Source organism: Prenolepis imparis, unplaced genomic scaffold, assembly GCF_030444845.1.
Source record: "Prenolepis imparis isolate NDT839.2.m4 unplaced genomic scaffold, iyPreImpa1.0 SCAF_9, whole genome shotgun sequence".
In the NCBI taxonomy this organism is placed as follows: Eukaryota; Metazoa; Arthropoda; class Insecta; order Hymenoptera; family Formicidae; genus Prenolepis; species Prenolepis imparis.
Genome location: NW_028141167.1, coordinates 3,172,652 through 3,193,883, shown reverse-complemented (window position 1 = coordinate 3,193,883; position 21,232 = coordinate 3,172,652). Strand labels below are relative to the sequence as shown.

Here is a 21,232-nt window from a genome sequence, read left to right as displayed (position 1 = left end):
AATAATTCTGTGAGCGTATGCAAAATTACATGTGCTTGAACATATATAAGATAGTTCGTTATTGATGGTACAAATGGACAGAAAATTATTCCATATTTGTAACAAAAATTAATTATAGAAAAAAACTAAGTAATATAGAAAAATATATTCTTACATCTCTTGAAATAACGATAATGACAATTAAGAATCGGTAGTAGTTAGCGAGGATTTCCATCACAGAAGCGTGAAAAATACTATATCCAGTTTCACGGAACGATTGCGGACACCATTCGCGAAGAGTCCGAATTGAGGCAGATTACCCGGCGGAAATTAGTCAAAACTAACAAAGGGACTTGGGCGACCCGCGCGCGGCATTCGGCGTCCGCAATCGGCTGAATCGCGATCGCGTAATTCCGCAAACGGGGCGACTCCCGAGCCTTCGGACAAAAGATGTAATAATTCTGCCCCTGTGTTTTCCACCGTGCCACCTTCCTACTTCTCCCTCCCCCTTATTCCTCGCCGACCGCCGTCATTCTGCCCCGCGACGTTTCTCCGACCCTCGCGAGAAACCCTTTGTTTGCAAGACAAACAAGAATCGTTTGCTCGCAAGAGTCAGCGGTGGTGGAGGTTGAAGGACCGACTCTCGGGAGAGGACGGAATTTTAATTACGGGAATATTACCTGAGAGGTCGCGAATAATTGTATTAGCCGATTTTGGAATAAGGAATTAACGAAGATTCGGTTCTCGTGACACGAAGCGCACGTTATGCTGGATATTCGATATTGCCCAGTCGAGCAAAATATTTTTTAATTGCGAAAATATTTTTTTTATACGTTCGATGCGAGTCGAATATGTAGGCGAAAAATATCGGCGCACTCGTGATGAATTCGTTTGTTTTTAATATATCAACGGCGCGAAATGTCGCCGATAAGCCGGTTGAACGATATCGTAAACATTTTAATTAAAGCTGGCGAAGGATATTTAATTTCGAATAATTAATGGTCGTCCGTCGAAATTCATGCGTCCCCGACAAAAGCCATCGCCCTCTCGATTACTCTTGATTTTCATTACACGAGTCAACAGCCACGAGGCTGACGGCTATTAAGCGCCTTTTTTTCCATCCCCTGCTGCTCCGAAACAAACTTATGGATTCTCAGCGAGAACGCCGGAGATTCAAACACGATTCGCGACACATTTTGTTCTACGCTATTGTAAAGGTCTTATTCGAGTTTTTCATTAAACCGTAACACAATGTGCTTTGTGATAAAAGCATTTCTTGTATGGTCAAGCGTTATTCGATATAGCGTATATGCGGAAATACCGTTTCTTAATTAATTTCATATTAAAAAACAATTCGATATAGATAAAGGACAGTTCTCGTACCTATGTTGTACGAAAATTTCTAAAGTTTCTCAACTCCTATGAAAAATACATCAAATTACATAGTCGATTACAATGCTTTTGATATAATTGTATTATAATTTGCTTTATTATCACCGTTTACCTTTTTGCTATTCGTTGCTGTCCGGAAAATGCATGCAGTTATATGCTTACGTAAAAGGTCGCGCATACGTGATTTGACCAAAGGATAAAAGAACGTTACGACGTTACGTCGTCGATCTTTTCACCGTATTTATGCCGCCGTGAAACGCGATTTCGCGGGCGGGCCGCGCGACCGGCTGAAAGATGAACAGAAGAGCGCGAGCGACGGAGGATGAGATGCGAGATGGTGAGGAGACACGAGAACGAGAAAGGGGTGAGGGGTGCGTTTTCGAACCGCGCGCCAATTTTCTTTGAACAACAGCGTCTCGCTCGCGCGCGGACAATGCATAGCGGATTCAATAAAACCGCAACAATAAGGGTGAAAACTGCGAGGCTGGTGCGCGCCCAGCGAGGAATAGCGACAGGAGGCCGGAACGACGGGGACGGTGGTGAGAGGGCGGGAAAGGGCTACGGCAGCGAGTTGTACCGGCGCGAGAATGGGAAAGCGGAGGGTAATTTGAATGAAGAGACAAGAGACAATGCGTGGGCGAAGCGCCCAGAACAGAACGGAACGCCGGGGCGGAGAGGAAGTATTCTAATGGTTAGGCAGGAGAAGAAAGGAGGGAGAGGGGAAGAGGATGGGTGAAAACAACCGCGGAATCAAATTAGAGACAACGGCGTAGTAGGGCAAAAGGGTGGAAAGAGGAACAGCGGGAAGGCGAGGGGGTAGTGAGTCAAAAGGAGTGCGGTATACGGCGGGGTAATTATATTTACAAGTGGCAGTTCTCGAAAACAAAAGACCTCAAGATTGCTCGATTCATTCGAGAACTCCCGCGGAAGAATCGCTCTCCTCCCTTCTTCTTCTTCTTCTTCCTTCCATGTTACCCCTTTTACGAGAGAAGTCGGCGTTGTCGTCGAGTAACCGCAAGTCTGTCTAATGTCACGCAAAAAGAGTGAATGAGATCAGCGGATGATTAGATAAGTCCAGAGACTGATTAAAGTACTAAATAATAAAGTCGCAGAGATTTCGCAGTCGCGTCTTGCCGTTAGAACCTCGTTATTTTAAGCCATGCAACATACAAGCGCAAGTAATTCGATCTTTTATCGTCATTTATGCGAATATTTAAAGAGACACGTCGTGCAGGTTTGCCGGATGTCGAAAATTATACGTATCAAGTCCACGATTTGATTAGTAAATAAGATTTACGTGAGTAATTATTCTTATTATCTTCGTGTGAATTCCAACTGCAAATTCCTAAACTAATTTGCGTGAAAGATTGACACGGTCGACTCTAAATCGAATAGAACAATAGAGCTAAGATTAATCTTAGTTACATCGTTTGGAAATACGAATTCTTGTAATCTAACCTTATTGCATTATTATATCAGGTTGGCAATATTTTCCAGAGATTTATTCTATTGCTTTTTTATTTTATATAACACCTCACTTTTGGTCTTATTTAATTAAATATCTCAAAATGGAAGAAAATGAATATTATTATGTCTTGTTTTTCTCTGTCGAAGTAATAAGTTGATTTTTTTACAGTAAGTATTTTACATGCGTGATGTGCATAAAAATGTTTTTTTTCGATATGATGTAATACATTTTCTTCTTTCTCTCTCTCTCTCCTTTTTCTCCATCTGTACCAGTTAAGTGATTTATGTCTAAATTGAGTTACGAGTCGCGCGATTGAAAAAGTGCTCACTTCTTGCCAAGGGAAAAGAGGGAATGAGGATAGGTAACGAGTTCTTTCGCCTCATGATTTTTCAAAGGCTTCTTCGTCTTTCTCGCATCGAAACCTTTGAACTTCCTCGAGCGCCTTTCGCGACGCGGTCGAGATTCTTTCCCTTTCGCGAAAGGCCATAAAGCAATTAAGTGGTATTTGTTCGCCTAGTTCCGTTGAGATTATTTCAGCCTCGCGTGCGGCGACTCGGGCTAATCAAATTACTCTCTATAGAAACGGCGCGACTACTTAGAACAGCTTTTTTTAGCGGCTCGATATTCGCATTTCTTTTCGTGCGAAAAAGGCTTTTCTCCTCTCGCACGAGAATCGAGCACGAGAGAAAAATGACGAGTTTTGAGGTTTCCGATACTTTGTTCTGCGATAAATTGTTCCCTCGTATTTTTTTAGTTTCGTTTTAAAGCTCGCGATTCAACTTTTGTTTCCATCGCGTGAAATTGAAATATCTCGAATATCGCCGCGATGAAGGGAAACAACAACTATATTGTATCAAACATACGATAGGCTTTTTTATCTGTTCTGTTTCAAAATATTAGTCGCAATGTATATTCGTCGTTTATCGCGCAAAATCATCGCGGAAAACATCTGGCTAGAATCTCGCCAATTTTCGTCGTCCTTTTTAAATTCACCCCTTTCTGTTACCTAGGAGTGAGACGACAGTCGCAGGGAAATTGTTTGTCCGACTGACGGCATTTCCCCTTTGCCCCCGCCACCGTCGCGCAAGATAGACGACCCTTTTCACATATTTTCATATATACACGCATGCGTATGTATATTACGCCCCGCGGGCGGGACAAAGCAAAATGAAAAGATAGTTCGGATGCTTTGACTTCCGCTTACGTATGCATACTTTCGCGCGCGCGCGCGTTGTACCGTTGTTACGTTATTCGCTTCTCTATAGACCGGCGAACAATAATATCGACTGCGAGATGCACGTAAGATCGCCACTTGTCTTTCTTTTCTGCTTGAAAACTGTACAAAGCAACGCGACAGAGAAATCTTTACTCCGAAATCCTATACGGATAAATTCTTCAAATACGTCAGTATCGATCTATCGTCCATATATTTTTTTTTAATACACGCATACGCGTTGATCATTATAGTCTCGCGTATATAAATTTCGCCGCCGCGTGAAATAAAATTTATTTGGCATTTTTGTGGTAAAATTTATTTAACAGTCCCGCGTCAATTAATAATAAAATCCGGGCAACGCGCGAATTAATTGCGACTGATGCCTAAGTCGTGGCAGCCGGTCGTTATCGGCCGTGCGACAAAACGGGGGCGCGAACGAATAAAAGGGCTTTACCGCCGCGCGGAAACGCGGAAAAGCAGCAAAAGAGCTCGGACATTTGACGCGGCCGGGCACTCTCCCTCTTCCCCTTTCCTTCCCCCTTTCCCTGTCGCGTCGCGCCGCGACGCGGCGTTATGGAATTTTTGCGGAACGGCTTTTTTTAATTGATGCAATTCAAACCAGCCGCCGCGCCGGGGCAGCGCGCCTGGCGAGCTCGTAAAACTTTTCGTCGCCTTTCGCGCACTTTCGCCGCACGCGAATTCGAAGTTCCAGCCTTTTCCTCTTTTCGCCACCAATCCTTCGTCCTCATCACGGAAAAACACTCGCCGAGGGCACTCCTGGGACGCATCAAGCTTCCTTGGAATTGCTCTCCGTCGTCCGGAATTATGCCGTCGTCCTTAAGCGAGTAACCCTAAGCGCGCTCGTAATCTCGCTCGCGGGAAATCTCACGCGAATGAGACGGTGAATATCGCTTTCCCGATTTGACGTACATATCCGGATTCTCGTGAAAATTGATCCGATCGATATTTATTATATTTTTCTTATTGTGTTAATTTTTTATATTATACTCTGTAACATTCCATAGTCATCTGTCGCATCCCCTTCGCACATTATGTGATCGATTTTCTACTAGAGATATTAGTTGTAATCCTATCGCGATATGAATACATTTCGAATGCATTTGCACATATTTAGCTTTAAGAATGAAGCATAAAGTTGCGTTTCCAAAAATGCGATATCAGTGTGAAGTTTCCGGTATTAACGAGAAGCGGTGCTCCACAACCGAGTTCCGTTCTTCTCTTCCCTTTTCGCTCGCTTTTGGCATAATGAAAAGCTTAGCAGTTGGTTTAACTTGGCCGAGGATTAAGTTTACCTCGTTTCAAGGGTGCCAGAGCAGCGTGGAATTTCTATCTCTTATTTTTCCATCTCCTCGCCCCGGCGCTGGAAAAGAGCGCGCGGTAGGTATTTCTTAATTAGCAGCAAGTATCTCGTCCGACGGAAGTTGCCTTATTAATTAATATTTCAGAAGAGAGACACGAGAGAGAAAGAGAGAGGAGGAAAGAAAACATGCGCGAGGGTCGAAGGAGTGAAAAAAAAATAAAGATATTTTCTATGAAACGTGACTTTTGCTTATACGATTTAGCGGTCAAGATAAATATTATTTATTAAAGTAAAAAAGAACGCTGTACAACTATATGGAGCATGTATAATCGTGAAATGCAATGAATAATAGAATTCTGTGCCACACACGAATAGGCGGAAGGGGGAGGGAAAATGAGATTAAATCGTATGTTATGTAACTAAAATTAAATGTTAAGCTGAAATGTCGCGTGATGTTGAGGAATATATAGAGATATGTTAATTTAAATTTAAACTTGAGAAATGTGCTAAGAAAATTATGAAGTCGCGATGGTAACCTATTTAAATGGTTTTACTTATTTATCCTTTGCTATCGGTTATAATATATTGTAAAAATTATAAGGTAATTTTTTATATACATATCTGTTGAATGTATCATCTCCTAAGATTTTTGAGCATATTTTTATAATTTTGTTTTATTGCCGCACAGTTTTATAATCTTGATGTTGCGTGAAAGAGACTATCTTATACCATTTACACGTCATTCAGGATCGAATCGAGCCTATCCACCAAGACATTTTCGCCACATTGTTTCGGTTACTCATGACGGTCGCTTAATACGGTCGTTAACGAGGCCGCGGAGATAAATTCGCGTTCGTAGTTTCGAGAAGTGTCATTAACGAAAGGGTCGAATGTGGTATCGCTTGGGTCGAGTACGCTCGAGAAGGAGCAGTAAAACTCGACAAAGAAAAGGGGCAGAATCGGGGCGAGGAAGAGGGCAACTAAATAATACGGCCTCGGCGAACATTCGAAAGGTTAACGTCGCAAGAACGAAAGGACGTTGAAAAAGTAGAAAAAGTAAAAGAAAAAAAATATAGGATAGCGCGGGCGTCGCGCACGAGACGTTTTAATAAACCGAGTTGGCCAATCAAAGTGGGAGTTAAGAAGCTTTCTTGTTTTTTAACGCCCGTTTTTACGCCCGCTTAAATCACGTGCCGCTGCGAAATGATGGGGCGAGAGAGGAAAGAATTCCGGGATTCAGAAAGACGCGAAAAGAAAGATTTTTACGAGTGAATGGCGATGAGAGAGGAAGGGGAACGGATATTCACGCGGACAAGTCGAGCAAATATTCACCCGTAAACTTGCTATTTCGAGACGAATTCTCGATCAAATCTCAAAACTATATATATCAATGCAGTAATAAAGAAAAAAAATTAAAAAAGAATTATACATCATTCTAAAATACGATTAAGCACAAGAATGCCTTTAATTTTATTTATTTGTGTAAAAAATTGGCTCATACTATTATTCTTATACTTGCGCAGTTATCGTATCGTATTCGTGTGTTATTAGAGAGTATCGATATTTGAATATTTAATGTTTCTATTCGCGAGTCGAAACGGTTTACTTTGCACGGTTGTCTCAACGGCGGATAGGTGGTTATTTTAACGCTCGATAAATACAGACGGATGCGCACATAGGATTGCAGTTATTGACACTTTAAGCGTAGACTTTTCATTCAGCTTCTATAGACTCTCGCAGCTCGCGCCCCAAACTATACATTTTTCATTCAGTCAGTTAGATGAATGATCGTGTTGCGGGAGTATACGCGTGTTCGGAAGTTTGCGCCGAAGCGTATCTGTGCTTTGTTACACAGGAGCAGAGCCAACAATACATGTTGCCGATCACATTCGAAATTACAAATACAACATTGTGTGGTTACGATATCTATTACGTACATCTGTTAAAGAGTTAAGTAAAATGAGATACGAAAATTTCTAATTAATTAACCCGGTGTGTGAATAAGCTAGCATATTATTTAATGAAAGATCATAAATAATTGAGAGTACTGGCTTTATTTTCTGGCTTTATTTTTCGTACGCGCGAATGTGTTGTGATCCGTGGATATATATATCGTTAATTCTATAGCTTACATATTTATATTGTATATGTTATAATGCGAAATAATAAGATTATTCTAATATATATGTATGTATTTTATTTGTTACAGGTAGCATTGCGATACACAGGGCGATTCACGCGTCGTGTCGGGAGTGCCGTGTAAAAGTTTCTCATGTCGGGAGTGCCGTGTAAAGTGTCGGGCGATCATAATTATTCGTGTTTTCGCGAGTGCTACGAAAGACCAAGAGAGGAGGAGGAGGCCCGGGGAGGCATCGGGCGACAGCGGGGGAACTGTGAGGTATGCAAAAACATTTTTTTCTAAACTGCATTGTTTGAGATATTCGATCGTTTCTAGACTTTCAAAACACCCTGTAATATATATATATAAATTTTAATATATTGAAATTCAATTAAATATATATATATATGTATATATGTATAATACATAATTTGAATATTTTGTTTTCAGATCAATGTGCTGTGTACTACAACTCCATTATTGCACCTATCGGTGAGTCAGTTATTATTTATTTTATAACATTTCTATAGTTCTAAACACACACAATTAACGCTTCTTTTCATCAATGCGTGATTTTGTCATTTAATGCTATATAAGAAAAGATTTGATCTATTTTTTACTTTACAGAATAATATCTGTAATTTGCTCAACTTTAAAAGATTCTTGAGTGCCAATTATTTTCCAATAATCTTTTTCGTTATTTATCAATTAACATAGTATATAGAGATTATAATTATTACAGATAAATAATATTAATATAAACAGTATTAAAAAATTAATACAAATTGTGTGTGTAAAAATTTCATGTAATTATTATAAAAAATATTGAAGCTATGGATATTAATAGAAAAATTGTGATACAATATATGTATATCTGATTAGACTTATCTGCAAAAATTTAATATAAAATTTAATCTTATTTATACAACATCCTTATGTTTTGATACGTCGTTTAGGAATTGTCTAATAAAACATAAATAAATGAAATAATTAAATGAAAAATTAGGGAAGTAATTCTTCAGTCTCAGAAAAAGCTCGATCGATTCCGAAACAAAAACTTTAATATCAATGCGCTCGACTTAAAGCTCAAGTTCGCCACGCAGAATCCCTTTACACACACGGCTGTATATTATGCTCCGTCCGTAACGGTCACAAAAAATGCGAAAACTTTCGCATAACGCGCGCAGTCCTCATTTTTATTCTCTTCGCTTTTTTTTTATACTCGGATGCGACGAGACGAGACGAGACGTAGCGGCTACACCGGAGAGCGAGCGGCCATGCCGGAACGGGACATACGTGGTTCCCATCGGTGGCCGGATATTATTTCAGTCGGCGCATATTTCCGCAAATGAATTTTATGAAAACAGTTTTTGCTCTTTTAATTAATCGCTCCTCCTCGGACCGTCGTTTCTCTTCGCGCGTTGCCGCGCGCGCGAAGCAGTCGAGGACGAGCGGCGGCTTCTAGTAATAATATTGTTTCAGAGACCGCGGAAAAGAGCCGCGATTCCCTCTTCCACCCCCTCCCGGGTTCTTCCGTGCGATACGTGATTTGCGTGATTTACGCAAACCCGCCGCGACGTTACACACCGGCGCCCTTCTTTTTTTTTTTTTTTTACTTATTTTCACGACGGAGAAAGGACGCGCCTGGAAAAATTGTTGGCAGATAATGACGCTCGCTCGCCTCCCAAGTTGCTCGTAGCTGCGGGGGAGTTTCGCGATTCGACGGGGTAATTTGCTGGCGATTAAACAATGGGGGTTAGTTCGAACGGAAATAACGATCCCGAGTAACGAGAGGAGAGAACGCGATTCGATGCGCACACTTTCGATGGGTAAATAGATACCGATATAATCACGGCCGTCGGCTCTCCCCTTCTTTTATACAACGTCGACGAGATGGTTAGTGATATAATTTATAATATATATTAAATTTGGTTGAGTTTATTATAAACATTTAATGCGTGTTTGTCTGCTTTCCAAAATTTTATCTGACTTATCTGTTAACCTTCATAGACCGATCTCTCTCTTTTCGAAACTATCAACATTTTAATATCAAGATAATTGACACAGAGCTAGGCTAATTAAAATATTTTGCGTTACACACGTCGTGTAAAGGAAATCTTTTCTTATATTTAAAATCTGATCTTACTGTAAATAAAAAAGTCCGAGTAAAAGATAGGCATTGCCCATTCTATCTTGTCCCGAAGCAATTATGTTGCCTCCTTGCATGTGGGTTAAAACTGAATCCTGATGCTATATAATTACATTGCCTAATTTTTGGTGAGACAAAAATAATACGCTATAATTCACAATTATGGAAAGAGTCAAGCTTAACTTAATTGACGATAATTAGTGACAAAATTTTATGTATAATTAATATGTATCGTGTATATTCTAGTATACATATTTACATATTTTGTATGGCCCTTCTAATGTTTTTTAATTTATGATAAGTAAAATTATAAATAGAATGGATTCTAAAATTATAAATCGTTTCAAGTGAGCTTAAACATCCTTCTATTATTATTAATTATATTCTGCTTATTGCAACGTACAATTTATAAATACTGATTAATTATTGTGTTTAATTATTATGTATTATTTATACTTCGTGTGAGACAAATGTGGCGTGTAAGAGGAGAAAATTGCAAAGGGAACGCTTCTCGTTTACGTTAGCACTAAAGTGCCCCGCGTTTTGTACAAACAGAAGTAATCGTCAGCCAATTAGATGGTTGGGAGGTTGTAGTTAGGCGATTCTTCTGGCGGCTAGGTGCGCCCCGGATAATCGTGATCGTAAATAACATTTATCGGGGGGTCCCGTGCTCTAATTGCCAATGATTACCGTACGAGAAAAAATTGCCAATTTGCATTGAATGCTCGGCCGTCTCTCTCGTTTCCCGCTTCATTTACTTACCGTTCGTGTTCGCTCATCGGATTATAGATAAGCAGTTTCGCCTGCGACGTTAAATCACCTTCCCTTATCCAACGACGGTCGTTTCGCTGAATCTCCCCGACGTCGAGATACGTCGATATTAAAAAATATAGCGTGCGTATTAATTCTCGCAAAACAAATTGCTTCGTAGATGGTTATAGATCCGAAGAGGTTCATCGCGACTGATCTGAATCATTATGCAGTAAAGCACACATTCCGCCGAAACTGATTATTGTGTTGATATATACGTATGAGCGAAGCAAGTAGTGTGAATTTTATAAATAAAATAATAAAACTTCCCATCAGAGTCTTTAGCCATATAGGCCGTACGGCGCGTCAAAGGTCAAAACATACATCGATCATCAGTCGATTACGTACGCAAAGGAAGGACAACGTCTTTCGCGATATGTCTAGTGCTATTACACATGAATATATTATCGTAGTATAAAACTGTGTAAATTATTGCATTCAATTGTCAGCTTGTCATGCCGGTTTCGATGGAATGTGTGCTCTCTTCTTCTAACAATAAGTAAAATTCATCCAAAATATATACGTCGTCTTAAAAAAAAAACACACAGGAACACTTTAATTCTCACAGGTATTTAAAGGTTTTTTTCTCTCAAACTTTTTGATCTTTTATGAATATCGAGTTTCCGCGTGTGGAATATTTAACGCGTATATGGTTAAGTTGTTAAGTATTAAACTTAATCCCTCATGTTAGCAATACTTTTGCGATCGCGGATGTTACGGAGAACGGGGGAAGATACTGCGTTCCTTCGCAGCCTCGTCATAAATTCGCGATGTTCAGCCGAATTTCGAGTCAATTCGTGCAAATCGTGCGCGATCGCCCCCTTCGCGATCTCTCCGGTCGCTTCCTCTTCCGTTTCTTCGCCTCGTCTTTTTCCATCGCCGGATACGCGGAGAGGGTTCGCACCAGAGAATAGAGTTGGATACCGCTCTCTTGAATACACAATGCGATTTATTCGAAACGCGGCATATAAAACACAAAGGACCGCGTATGATTGGTAAATTATTGAGGCGGACCGGATTTGTCGGCCAATCACGTAGCGCCCTTAAATAATTCAAGGGAAATACGAACGGAAGATGCAAAAGGGAGGCCACGTCGGCGGCAAAAGTCATTCCGCGTGTTGATTCTCGCAATATCGCGAATCAATATTGTGCGCATTCACATGCTCGATAGAAGCAAAAACATAAATCTTTAAGGAAAACCAGAAGCGGTGACGGTTCTTTTTTTCTCGCTATCTTAAATGGAATCAGTGTATTATCACTGAAAAACAGTAAATAATCGCTGATAGGTTTCAGTTATAAATGTAGCACTGTAAATCTCTAGTGAAAACTCATTGATGAATCAATTAATCGCATAGTAACTATGTTTCAATGAAATATTTTGAAATGCGTCTTATATGTATATTATATATGAGATAAACTTTTAGCAAAATATATATTTTGTTAAAGAAATATATAAATTTGACCAAAAATCTTATTTATTTTTTATGAATATATATTTTTTTTTGCATCTTAAAAGAAGTATATTATATAACTGTGAATTTTTTCTAAATACTAGTTATATATTTCATCCTAAATGTACGTGGAGGGTTCTAAAAAAAAATCAATTCAAAATAAATAGAAAAAAACTTTAAAAGCTATATATAAAAATTTGTTCAATTATTACTGATTTTTCAGCGATATTTTACTATCATATCAGTAGGACATAAAACGGAGGAATAAAGTAATATTTTCATAAATACTTACTAATCTCTTTGCTGAAATTTTGTATCACTGTTTTAATCAATGATGTTTTCACTGATTCAGTTTAAGAGAAATGAAAATTCACATCACGATTCACAATTACCACTCTGTTACATAACATCGAAACAAATTTATTAATACTTCTATGATAGAACTATAATACAAAACGTAATCTATACTAGCGAACGCATACACATTTCCTTAATTAATTAATATCTCGGTTCTTTCGTACATCCAAGCGCATATAATCAGTACTGGATATATATAACGCTGCCCATGATTTATGCGGGGATTTAGAAAGCGATACCGTAGAATACAATGTATAAAAGTGTTCCGGCATTATTAGCACTAACTGTGTCCTGTTAAACATTCATTTGATAGTCGCATAAATACGATATAAATGTTTTTTTAGCGATCATAGCTGTGCTTCGTCGAAGACGAAGTTTCGCGTTTAGGAACTATGCTGGAGAATCGTCACATATTTTGCGAGAGAATTAATCATTACAATCATTGGAATATATTTCATTGTCGAAAGAAATCGCGTCCTTCAATTTAGTCAGGCGACTTTAATGTTCTCGATGAATGCAACAATAAGGACTTGTCATGTTTTTACATGAAAATACAAATTGCGAGTCATATCGTGTCTTGACAAATCGAGATGATTATGAATTCAATGTGATTTGATAGGTCGAAGTAATAGTGTGTTTATATGATGTGTGTGTTTTTATTCACGAAGTCGAGAGAAAGGTGTGCTAGAATAATTGGCACTCGTTATTAATTATTACGCATATGATGTGTATGTTATTTTATCATAATTTCAAATTGCTACCGTCATTTATATGCATACACACATCTCTGAATATATTATATATTCATATAATAAAATATTGCAAAAGTATAAGAAAGTGCTACATGTAAGAAATATTGACGAACCAATATATTTATACTTAATTCGAATAAAATTATAACACATAAGAAAATATTTGTTAACGTAATTTATTAACAATGAATTCACAGTCGATTTCAGTTAGCTTCGCGAAATATGGTTCTAATATTTATTCCTTAAACTCTCTTTTGCCATCGATAATCAACAATCAATTATTGCCTCCCTTCGCTAATCGCAAGGAACAAAGATTTTGCTCATTACCTCGTTTATTGCGGCCGGAGAGAAAGCGTGAAGTCACGCTCTAAAGAGATAGTCCTCAGCAGTTTTCCGACGCAGCTGCTAGCCTATTATCGCTCGACATAGGTACTTTTGGCATCGACGACGAATCCCCGAAGAGCTAAGGGAGGAAATAAAACATCCTTTCCGACTACGGGTATTCCTCGTGATCCGATACGATCAAGCATGGGCCGGGCCGGAGAGAGAGAAAGAGAGCGCGAGAGAGAACTTTTGGCATAACTCAGCCTCGTTATCTGACTCGCAAATAAGGCAGCGGAAAAGTTCGCGACATCAATCTGGGCCTCTGTCGGGAGATTCGAAGTTGAAACAATGCTTAAGTCACCCTTAACGTATGGGTCCCATGGGGTGGCGAGCAGTTGCCGCTTTGCTGCTTGCACTGCTTCGCTCTCTCCAAGCCCGTCGATTCGATCTGTCGATTCCCGATGCTCGCCTTCGTCCGGTAGGACCCACCAAGGGTCATCCTGCGTACCATCTTACCGAGATGCCGCCCTAGGCGAGGCGAGCATTAAACGTTAGACACTAAACTTTATTACCCTCTCGGAGTTTCGAGCTTCTCGTATGACACCGCGCTGCTGTTAAGGATATCGTGGACCGGCCGGAAGTGGATAGACGTCGATACAAGGATTTTGTGACTGCGAATAAATCCGGAAGAAGTCGCGTATATTTTTTGGTATATTTTTCTAGTCCGTAAATTTTCCATGCAGATTTTATATTTCTGTTTTTTTTTATTTTTTTATTTTTTTAGCGATTTTCTCGTGTTTAAACTGGATCGCGCAAACACGCGATTAATTATAATCTAAAGAGCACCAATAATTCGCCATAATTGGCCGATAGACGTTCGTTACCTATCTACTGTCTACTTATCTATTTATCTATCTACTTATTTATCGTCTAGCCAGTCGAGCGTGGGGAAGACGAGTCCATTCGACGTTTCAGATATATGAATCTAATTAAGTAAGAGAGAACGAAAGACAGATTTCGGATTTATATATTCTTCCCTCAAGTTCTACCTCTTATATTGTGTGCGTGGAGAATCTATTCAAAGATGGAAATAATAATTTATCTGGAAAATACGCATTTGTCAAATGATATATAAGATGACATAGAAGATGATCTATATAATTTTATCAATTTTTAGGAAATGTTATTACTTGTATCTGTCTTTTTTATCATAGAATTATCGTGATATTCTAGTGTTATTTATTTTATATTTTTTTTATGTATATATTCTCCTACGCCACTTATCCGCGTTGCTTCGTTGAGACATTATTATATTTTTTCTGATTGTGGTCTTCTTTTTATTTACATAAAAATTCAACTTTATCTAATCGATCTTCAATCGCGACGAGAAGCGAATCGTGCGAAATATATATATAATATAATGCGAATATATAATATATATATATCTGTGCGTGGTAACACTTTTTTCCCGTCATTTGCACGATATCAATAATTTAAAAATCTAACGTTTTTTCGATAGTTAAGGTATATTCGATTATATACGCGCAATTTTTTTGTCGCGAGTCACGTGCTAGAATTACGGGTTTGGACGATCGAGTGAACCACGAAGACAATGAGAACGACACGAGATTCCACGAGTCGTCCCTTGCCCCATCGCGCTACTCAATCGATATATCGGTGCTTACTTCGTTTGTCATTTGGCATCGTACGATGCTTGCGCATTGATACCGTTTAAATTATTCATGGGGTTCAGGACGTTATGGGCGCTCGAGCTGGCTGGCGCTGGATATCCGTTGTGGTTATGGGTTGCTTCCCCGTTCGCCTGTCGTTGAGGGCCACCGGCTACGTTCTGCAAGATAAAAGAAGACGCGTGAGGATTACACACCGTCAGTGTATACGATGTATTCGGATGTGTACGGATCGGTTTTTCTCTTTCAATTCGGTCCTGATCGAACGATCTCGACTTAGCGGAAAATTTATGCGACCGGAGATGCACGCGCGTCCTTTATAAAGTGCCGTTGAGCAATGTCACCGCGATATACTTGGTATTTCTCTATCGATCTTATATATGTTGTTTTTTTTTTTCTTTTAAAGTTTTCTCGACAAGTAATTGCAATACTATGTGATTTATATCAATGCGAGTGAATACCGTACCACTAAAGGTGATTCGCACTGACCGCCTTAGTTAACAAATTCTGGTTAGTGTGACTCGTGTGTCCTTGTCTAGATTATAACATTCTAGCTGTAACATAGATTGAGAAAGAAAATTTCATTAACCATCGTTATCGTTGAACAGTACAATACTGCAAATGGTACGCCACTATAATTTGTAAAGTGAAAAAAGACAGTCGGTTTTTTTGGTAATTTAGCTGATCCTTTGCGAAAAATAATTTATTTAAATGTCTGTGAAAGTTTCTTATTTAAAGAGGACATCATAGATATATTTAAGACATCGCGCGCGTTAAACGAAAATAAATATTTCTTAATAGCACTTTCTATATACTTACTCTTTCTAGAGGGAAGGGGGAATTTTATTATTGGAAATATTTATATATATATTAAATTATTTATTAATATATTTATATAGAAATATAAATATATTTTTAATTGTTAATTTAAATGTTAATTTAATCACATCACTGATTCTGACACGTGTCTATAAAGGAAACACGCAACATTTCATATTTACTGAAATTGATTTTAATGTTTTATACAACAGTCGTGTATAATATATTCAATCCATTTTAGGTAACCTTTATCGATTCTACCGATTTCTTTCCAAATTGCATTTAATCAAGTAAAATACATTGGTTATATAAAAATTACGTTGAATTTATTTCCGAAATTTATTTATTAAATGCTTAAATACATATTAAAAGACGTATCAGAAAATGCGAATTTGTAATTCTGAAGAATTTAATCCGGTTAAAAGGAAATTTACGAAATCCAGGAATAAAAGTGGTCGATCGATCGCCTCATAATTCGATTTCAACAATTATTCACAACGCGGCACGTAAAATCCGGCGCGGGCTTCCGTTCTTAAAGGGTTGACAACGCTAACGAATTCGCATATCTCTCTCTCTCCCCTTTCTCTCTTTTCTCTTCCTCCCCTCATCTCCCTTTCTAATGTACCATCTAAGACTTCAAAAACAAAAGACCGGAGGAATGAACTTGTATCTCAGTGCCCGGGTAAAAAGGAGGGACGGGACGACTCAACTTAGGTGATTCCCTCTTTCTTACGACCGATTCTTTATCCATCTCTGTCTCTACCTCTCGGGTGGCCATATTTATGCGCTGATGGTACAGAGAACTCGTGGGAGAAGCGGAGGCTGTACTACTAGGCTAGGTAAGCGCCGTTGAAAACTTCGAACTTTAATATCCCTCTCTCTCCCTGTCTCTCCCTCCGTTCACCCCTCTTTCGTCTTATCCAGCCGATCCCGTTTTCTCTTCGTCTTTTACAACCTTCGTCCTCGTCGTCTTGTGCTTTCTCGCGAACACGCGTGCCTCTCCTTCCGCCTCTCCCCGCGTCTTTCCCTTCAGTTTCTCTTAGTTTCTGCAGTAAAGGTGTTAAATTATACAGGCTTAAAATTCGGCAGACCGTGCGGCTCAGCCCCTCGTGACGAGATCCTGCCTCGTCACGATTTCGGCCCGTAAGTTGATCATACTAACTTTTGCACGGCGCCGAATTAAGCCTCCATTTTCGGCAATTATCCCGCGCCTTAGAACGCCTCGGAATACGTTGCGATGAACAAATCGATTTTACAATATGTTTTTTTAATTTAAGAAATTCAATAATAGATTACAACATAATTTATTATTGGAACAAATAGATTGTCTATTTTACTTTTTTTTTTATTTTGCTTTTATTTCTTGCTGTGTGCAACGAGAAAATAAGAATGAAAGCGCAGATCTGTCACGGAATCGCTATGAAAGGTGTTATCTCTTTTGGTGTCTTAATAAAGCATTTTTCTCATTCTAACGCAAAAAAATGTAGCCAGCAGGGTGTGGTTGCGGAGTAATTAACTCGTAAATAATTACGATAAAAATGACAAAGCGCTGCTAGAGAAATGCTTTATCATCTGTCTCCGCGATGGGGACGACTTTTTTTCCTTAGGAAGGATCCTTAAATCTCGTCACCATGAGAACCCTTTTCCCTAACAGGACTTTTGTCCCTCTCTCTTTCTCATTTTACGTTTTCGTCTTTCGGTATACGTGTATAGCGGGTCTTCCCTTCCCTTCCTATCTTTGGGCTCCCATCCTCCTGTCTCAGAAAGTCCCGCTCGTAATTAAGAAATCTCCGTGGAAGGCTCCAGACCGCCGTTGAACGCTACTATGGGTTAAATTAAGTCTATGACTTATTCAAGTTTTATCTACAATTGCCAGAGGAGGAATTACCGAGTTGTGGATTTACTGCCGACATCGTAATCAAACGGCACGCGCTTTGCGATATTCGGTATGTTAGATAGGATGCTATGCGAATATCTGGCATAAAGGCATCTAGGGTAATCCTTCTTCAAAGTCAAACATGTTTTTTTATTTGATTGTTTTTTTATAACCTTTTTTTAGAAATTTTGTAATAAATTTGAAAGATAATTTTAACGACATAATTAATATCTCGCGCCAGATTATTAATGAAAAGACGAGCTTCTGTGTCGCATATGATAGTCGGGAGCAGTTTCTTTCGCGTTTATTCGCTCTTCTCATCTGTCGCGGAAAATCTCCCGGTTTTTCCCTCCTCTCGAGAGGATCTCGCTCGCGCGAGTAAGACATTAATCGTGACTCGGCGCGAGGGTGGTGAAGCGGGGTCGGGTAGTTTGTAACTGACGGTAAATGCGGAGCATCGCCAAACGCGCGAGGGGTTCGCCAGGGAGAATCGCGTGTCATTTGTCCGTTGATCTCCCGCGGATGGGAAACGGCCAGGTGCGCGCGTCCCGTTTCTCCGTGTGCGGCGCGGCTTTTCTTACGCGCAAAAATTAGCGCCACCCACGCTCGTGGTCCGACCTCCGGCACGAGATGAGAATTAGAGCAAGACGTCGTTAATCGCCCTCGGGATCGTTTAGAAGCGGAATTTACTGGCCGTTGGGTCGTTAGCCCGGCGCGAGCGGCCATCTTCGATCTGATTCTTTCCTCGGGAGAAAAGAGATTTACCAATACTCCATTTTTTTTACAAGCAAATAATGTAGGTCGAGAAAAGACTAATCAATCACAACATTTATAGGTTCTTGGATCAATTTCAATTTTTACAAATTTATGGTTAGGGACAAATCGTCTTTCTTTATACATGTTCTTATTTTTCGACGTTGAACGCGTCTCTCAGAGTAGAGTAATATAAAAGTTTTATATTAAAATTCGTTGTTGAAGCGCAAGTTCGACCGCGTGATCGAGTCCTTGCGACGGTCCATGGTCGTTGGTAATAATCGTTACAAAAGTAAGCTCTCTCTCGGCCACGTAGCACATAGCTCTCTCCGAGTTGTTTCCCAACTAAACTCATAATCTCGCATAAGCTCGCAAGCCGGGCTTTCCCATGCGAGCTTTCTCGGGACGCGCGCGTTGTACAATATAAGGGGCCGCGCGAAGGCTTTACGTGAAATTCAGCCAAGCACGGTGCACCTAATAATGCGCTCGTTAACAAGAACGACGTGTACACGCGCGTGCGAGGACTCGTGTGTACGTGCTTATGTCCTCTTCCTCCCCTTTGTTCTTTCTCTCTCTCTTCCTCTTCCTGTCACGACACAACTTGTGTTACGTTGACCAACCGGGCAATCTAATCAGCTGATCGATCGACGATCAGAGGCCGTTTGTTACGCGTAGAAAACATTTTGACCACGACATTTTGAGATTTCGCGCGATAATCTTTCTTCTCTCGTGCGATAACTTTTTATATTTTTTTATAATATATTTTATATTTAATTATATATAGATAGAGAATAATATGTGAGCTCGTTTAGCGTAATTTCTATGACATTCTCTGATGTAATTCTAAACAGATCGTATTCGCATGCACAACGATAGAGTATCTACAATGAAGAATTAATGATGGACTAATGGCTTTGTTCAGTGTGGGAATACGTTTCTGTGTAGTGGCCCTGTATAGTACTGCATTACGATGATGCACGTCCATTTCGCTAAACGCTACATTTCGAGGGATTAACCGTGCGCTACATTAATTATTATTAATGGTATCATATCCTATTCTGACACATTCTATTCGGATATTCTATTGCATACGTTATATCGATCTCTAAGTCTTTCATTCATATCGAAACAACTATTTTAAATCAATCGCGTATAATTAACGCAATATCGACAATGAAAATTGTATAAATACCTCTTATATTTTGCAATTATTAATCTTTCACTAATACAATTCATTCTTTAATAAATTCGCCATATTATAATAATTTAATTAACTATAATTATTTTATTTATTCATATTAATGTAGTATGATTCATATTACATTAAGAAAAATATAAGCAAATAAAATAGAAAATAAGATGAAAAAACTCTATTTTATATATAAATATAGAATATCTCTCTTCAATTTTCTTGATTCATCTTTATAAATTCGATACCGAGTCCGTAATGCATTTATTTTAACCTTGAACAAATGGATATTGAACACTCAAATAAAAGTGACATTAAACTGAAAAAGTTTAATTTCGCCGAAATTAGTCACTCGCGCATTCGACGAACTTTCAAGAATCTAATCGTCTGGAAGCAATATAGAGGACGTTGTAATGTTACTCATTCCCCGTACGAATCTCGTACTGTGCATTGATCCTCTTAAATTCCCATGTACCTTCCGTCTTGGCATTAGCATATTATCTCACCTCCGCAACTCCCTCTTCCCTTCATCGCGCTTTTCAACCTCCTTCTGGCACCTCGATCTCCCTCCTCCCTCTGATTCGCGAAGGACTTCGCAGACACTCGAGAGTTTGTTTTAAAACTCAGATAATCGTTCCAAACTCTCTCGTCGTGTCTTTCTCTTTCTCATTCTTACTCCGTGTCTATATCCCCCCGCTAACATTTCCCCTTTCATTCCCCCTGCCCTTCTTTCCTATCATTTCTCCAAGTCCCGAGGGGAAAATTAGACCGAAATAAAAGTTCTCGCCAATTTTTAAGCGCGTTACACTTGTCTCTAAGGAGGATGAGATTGCGCGACTTGATCGAAACTCCTCCTTGAGAAACGGAGCTAAAGCTTCATGAATCTTTTCGCCAGTTACTATTTACAGGACTACGACATTATCCTTTATATGTATGTAATCGATTTTAATGACGTGTCTTCTTAACTTTTTTATTTTGGAATTATTTTTCGATATTGTTTGAAATTAACTTTTTATTGATATATAAAAACAATTATTTTACTGCGTCGCGTGACAAAAAAACAGCAAAAAGCAATCAATTTTAAAATAGTCTCTATAATATATGATAAAAGTTTCAATAGGCCAACGATGATATATATCGGAAACGATCCGTCATCCGTCTTCATCGAGACAGCTCGATTGTCGATGTTGACGGCTAAAGGCGATCCAGTCCCGTCGCTTCTTTTCATTCCTTCATCCTCCCCGCCCTCGATTTACCCCGGATCAGGCATACTCGAGTTATTCGTAAGCAACACTCCCCGGCATTATTCGCAAGAAGCGCGGTAGGATCCTTCCAGGGCTGAGAAAGATTGGGACAGCTGTCTGTTCTCAGGCAATCAGAAAAACTACCGCCCCCTTTTCCACCTTCCGTCGACGGTACTTCGCCGCCTCCGACGGGCTTAAGCAGAGTACAAGGGTGGCAGCTGCCTCTAGGACGAGCACCCTCTTTGCGGTTTTTAAGAATCTTAACGCCTTTTCTCTCCTTTCTCCCTCCTTCGCTCTCTCTCTCTTTTTCTTTCTTACACTTTAT

The 21,232-nt window shown here is 39.4% G+C and overlaps 2 protein-coding genes across 4 annotated transcripts in view; one reads left to right on the top strand and one right to left on the bottom strand.

The window, feature by feature from the left end:
* LOC145940633 (uncharacterized) overlaps nucleotides 1–21,232 on the top strand; it is a 211,464-nt gene that overhangs the window by 6,970 nt on the left and 183,262 nt on the right. For 2 of the 3 annotated variants that reach the window (XM_083045992.1, XM_083045993.1), the window contains exons 2-3: nucleotides 7,586–7,774; nucleotides 7,946–7,987. The exons of the other annotated variant lie outside the window; for it this stretch is intronic. In XM_083045992.1, coding sequence (XP_082902118.1) covers nucleotides 7,649–7,774; nucleotides 7,946–7,987 — 168 coding nt within the window. In that variant the 5' untranslated portion in view covers nucleotides 7,586–7,648. The remainder of the gene's footprint in view (nucleotides 1–7,585; nucleotides 7,775–7,945; nucleotides 7,988–21,232) is intronic. 3 annotated transcript variants of the gene reach the window in all.
* Nucleotides 12,310–21,232, bottom strand: part of LOC145940632 (LIM domain only protein 3) — a 79,039-nt gene continuing 70,116 nt past the window's right edge. Inside the window, exon 6 of the mRNA XM_083045990.1 lies at nucleotides 12,310–15,187. Within this exon, the coding sequence (XP_082902116.1) occupies nucleotides 15,032–15,187 (156 nt within the window). The 3' untranslated portion in view covers nucleotides 12,310–15,031. The remainder of the gene's footprint in view (nucleotides 15,188–21,232) is intronic.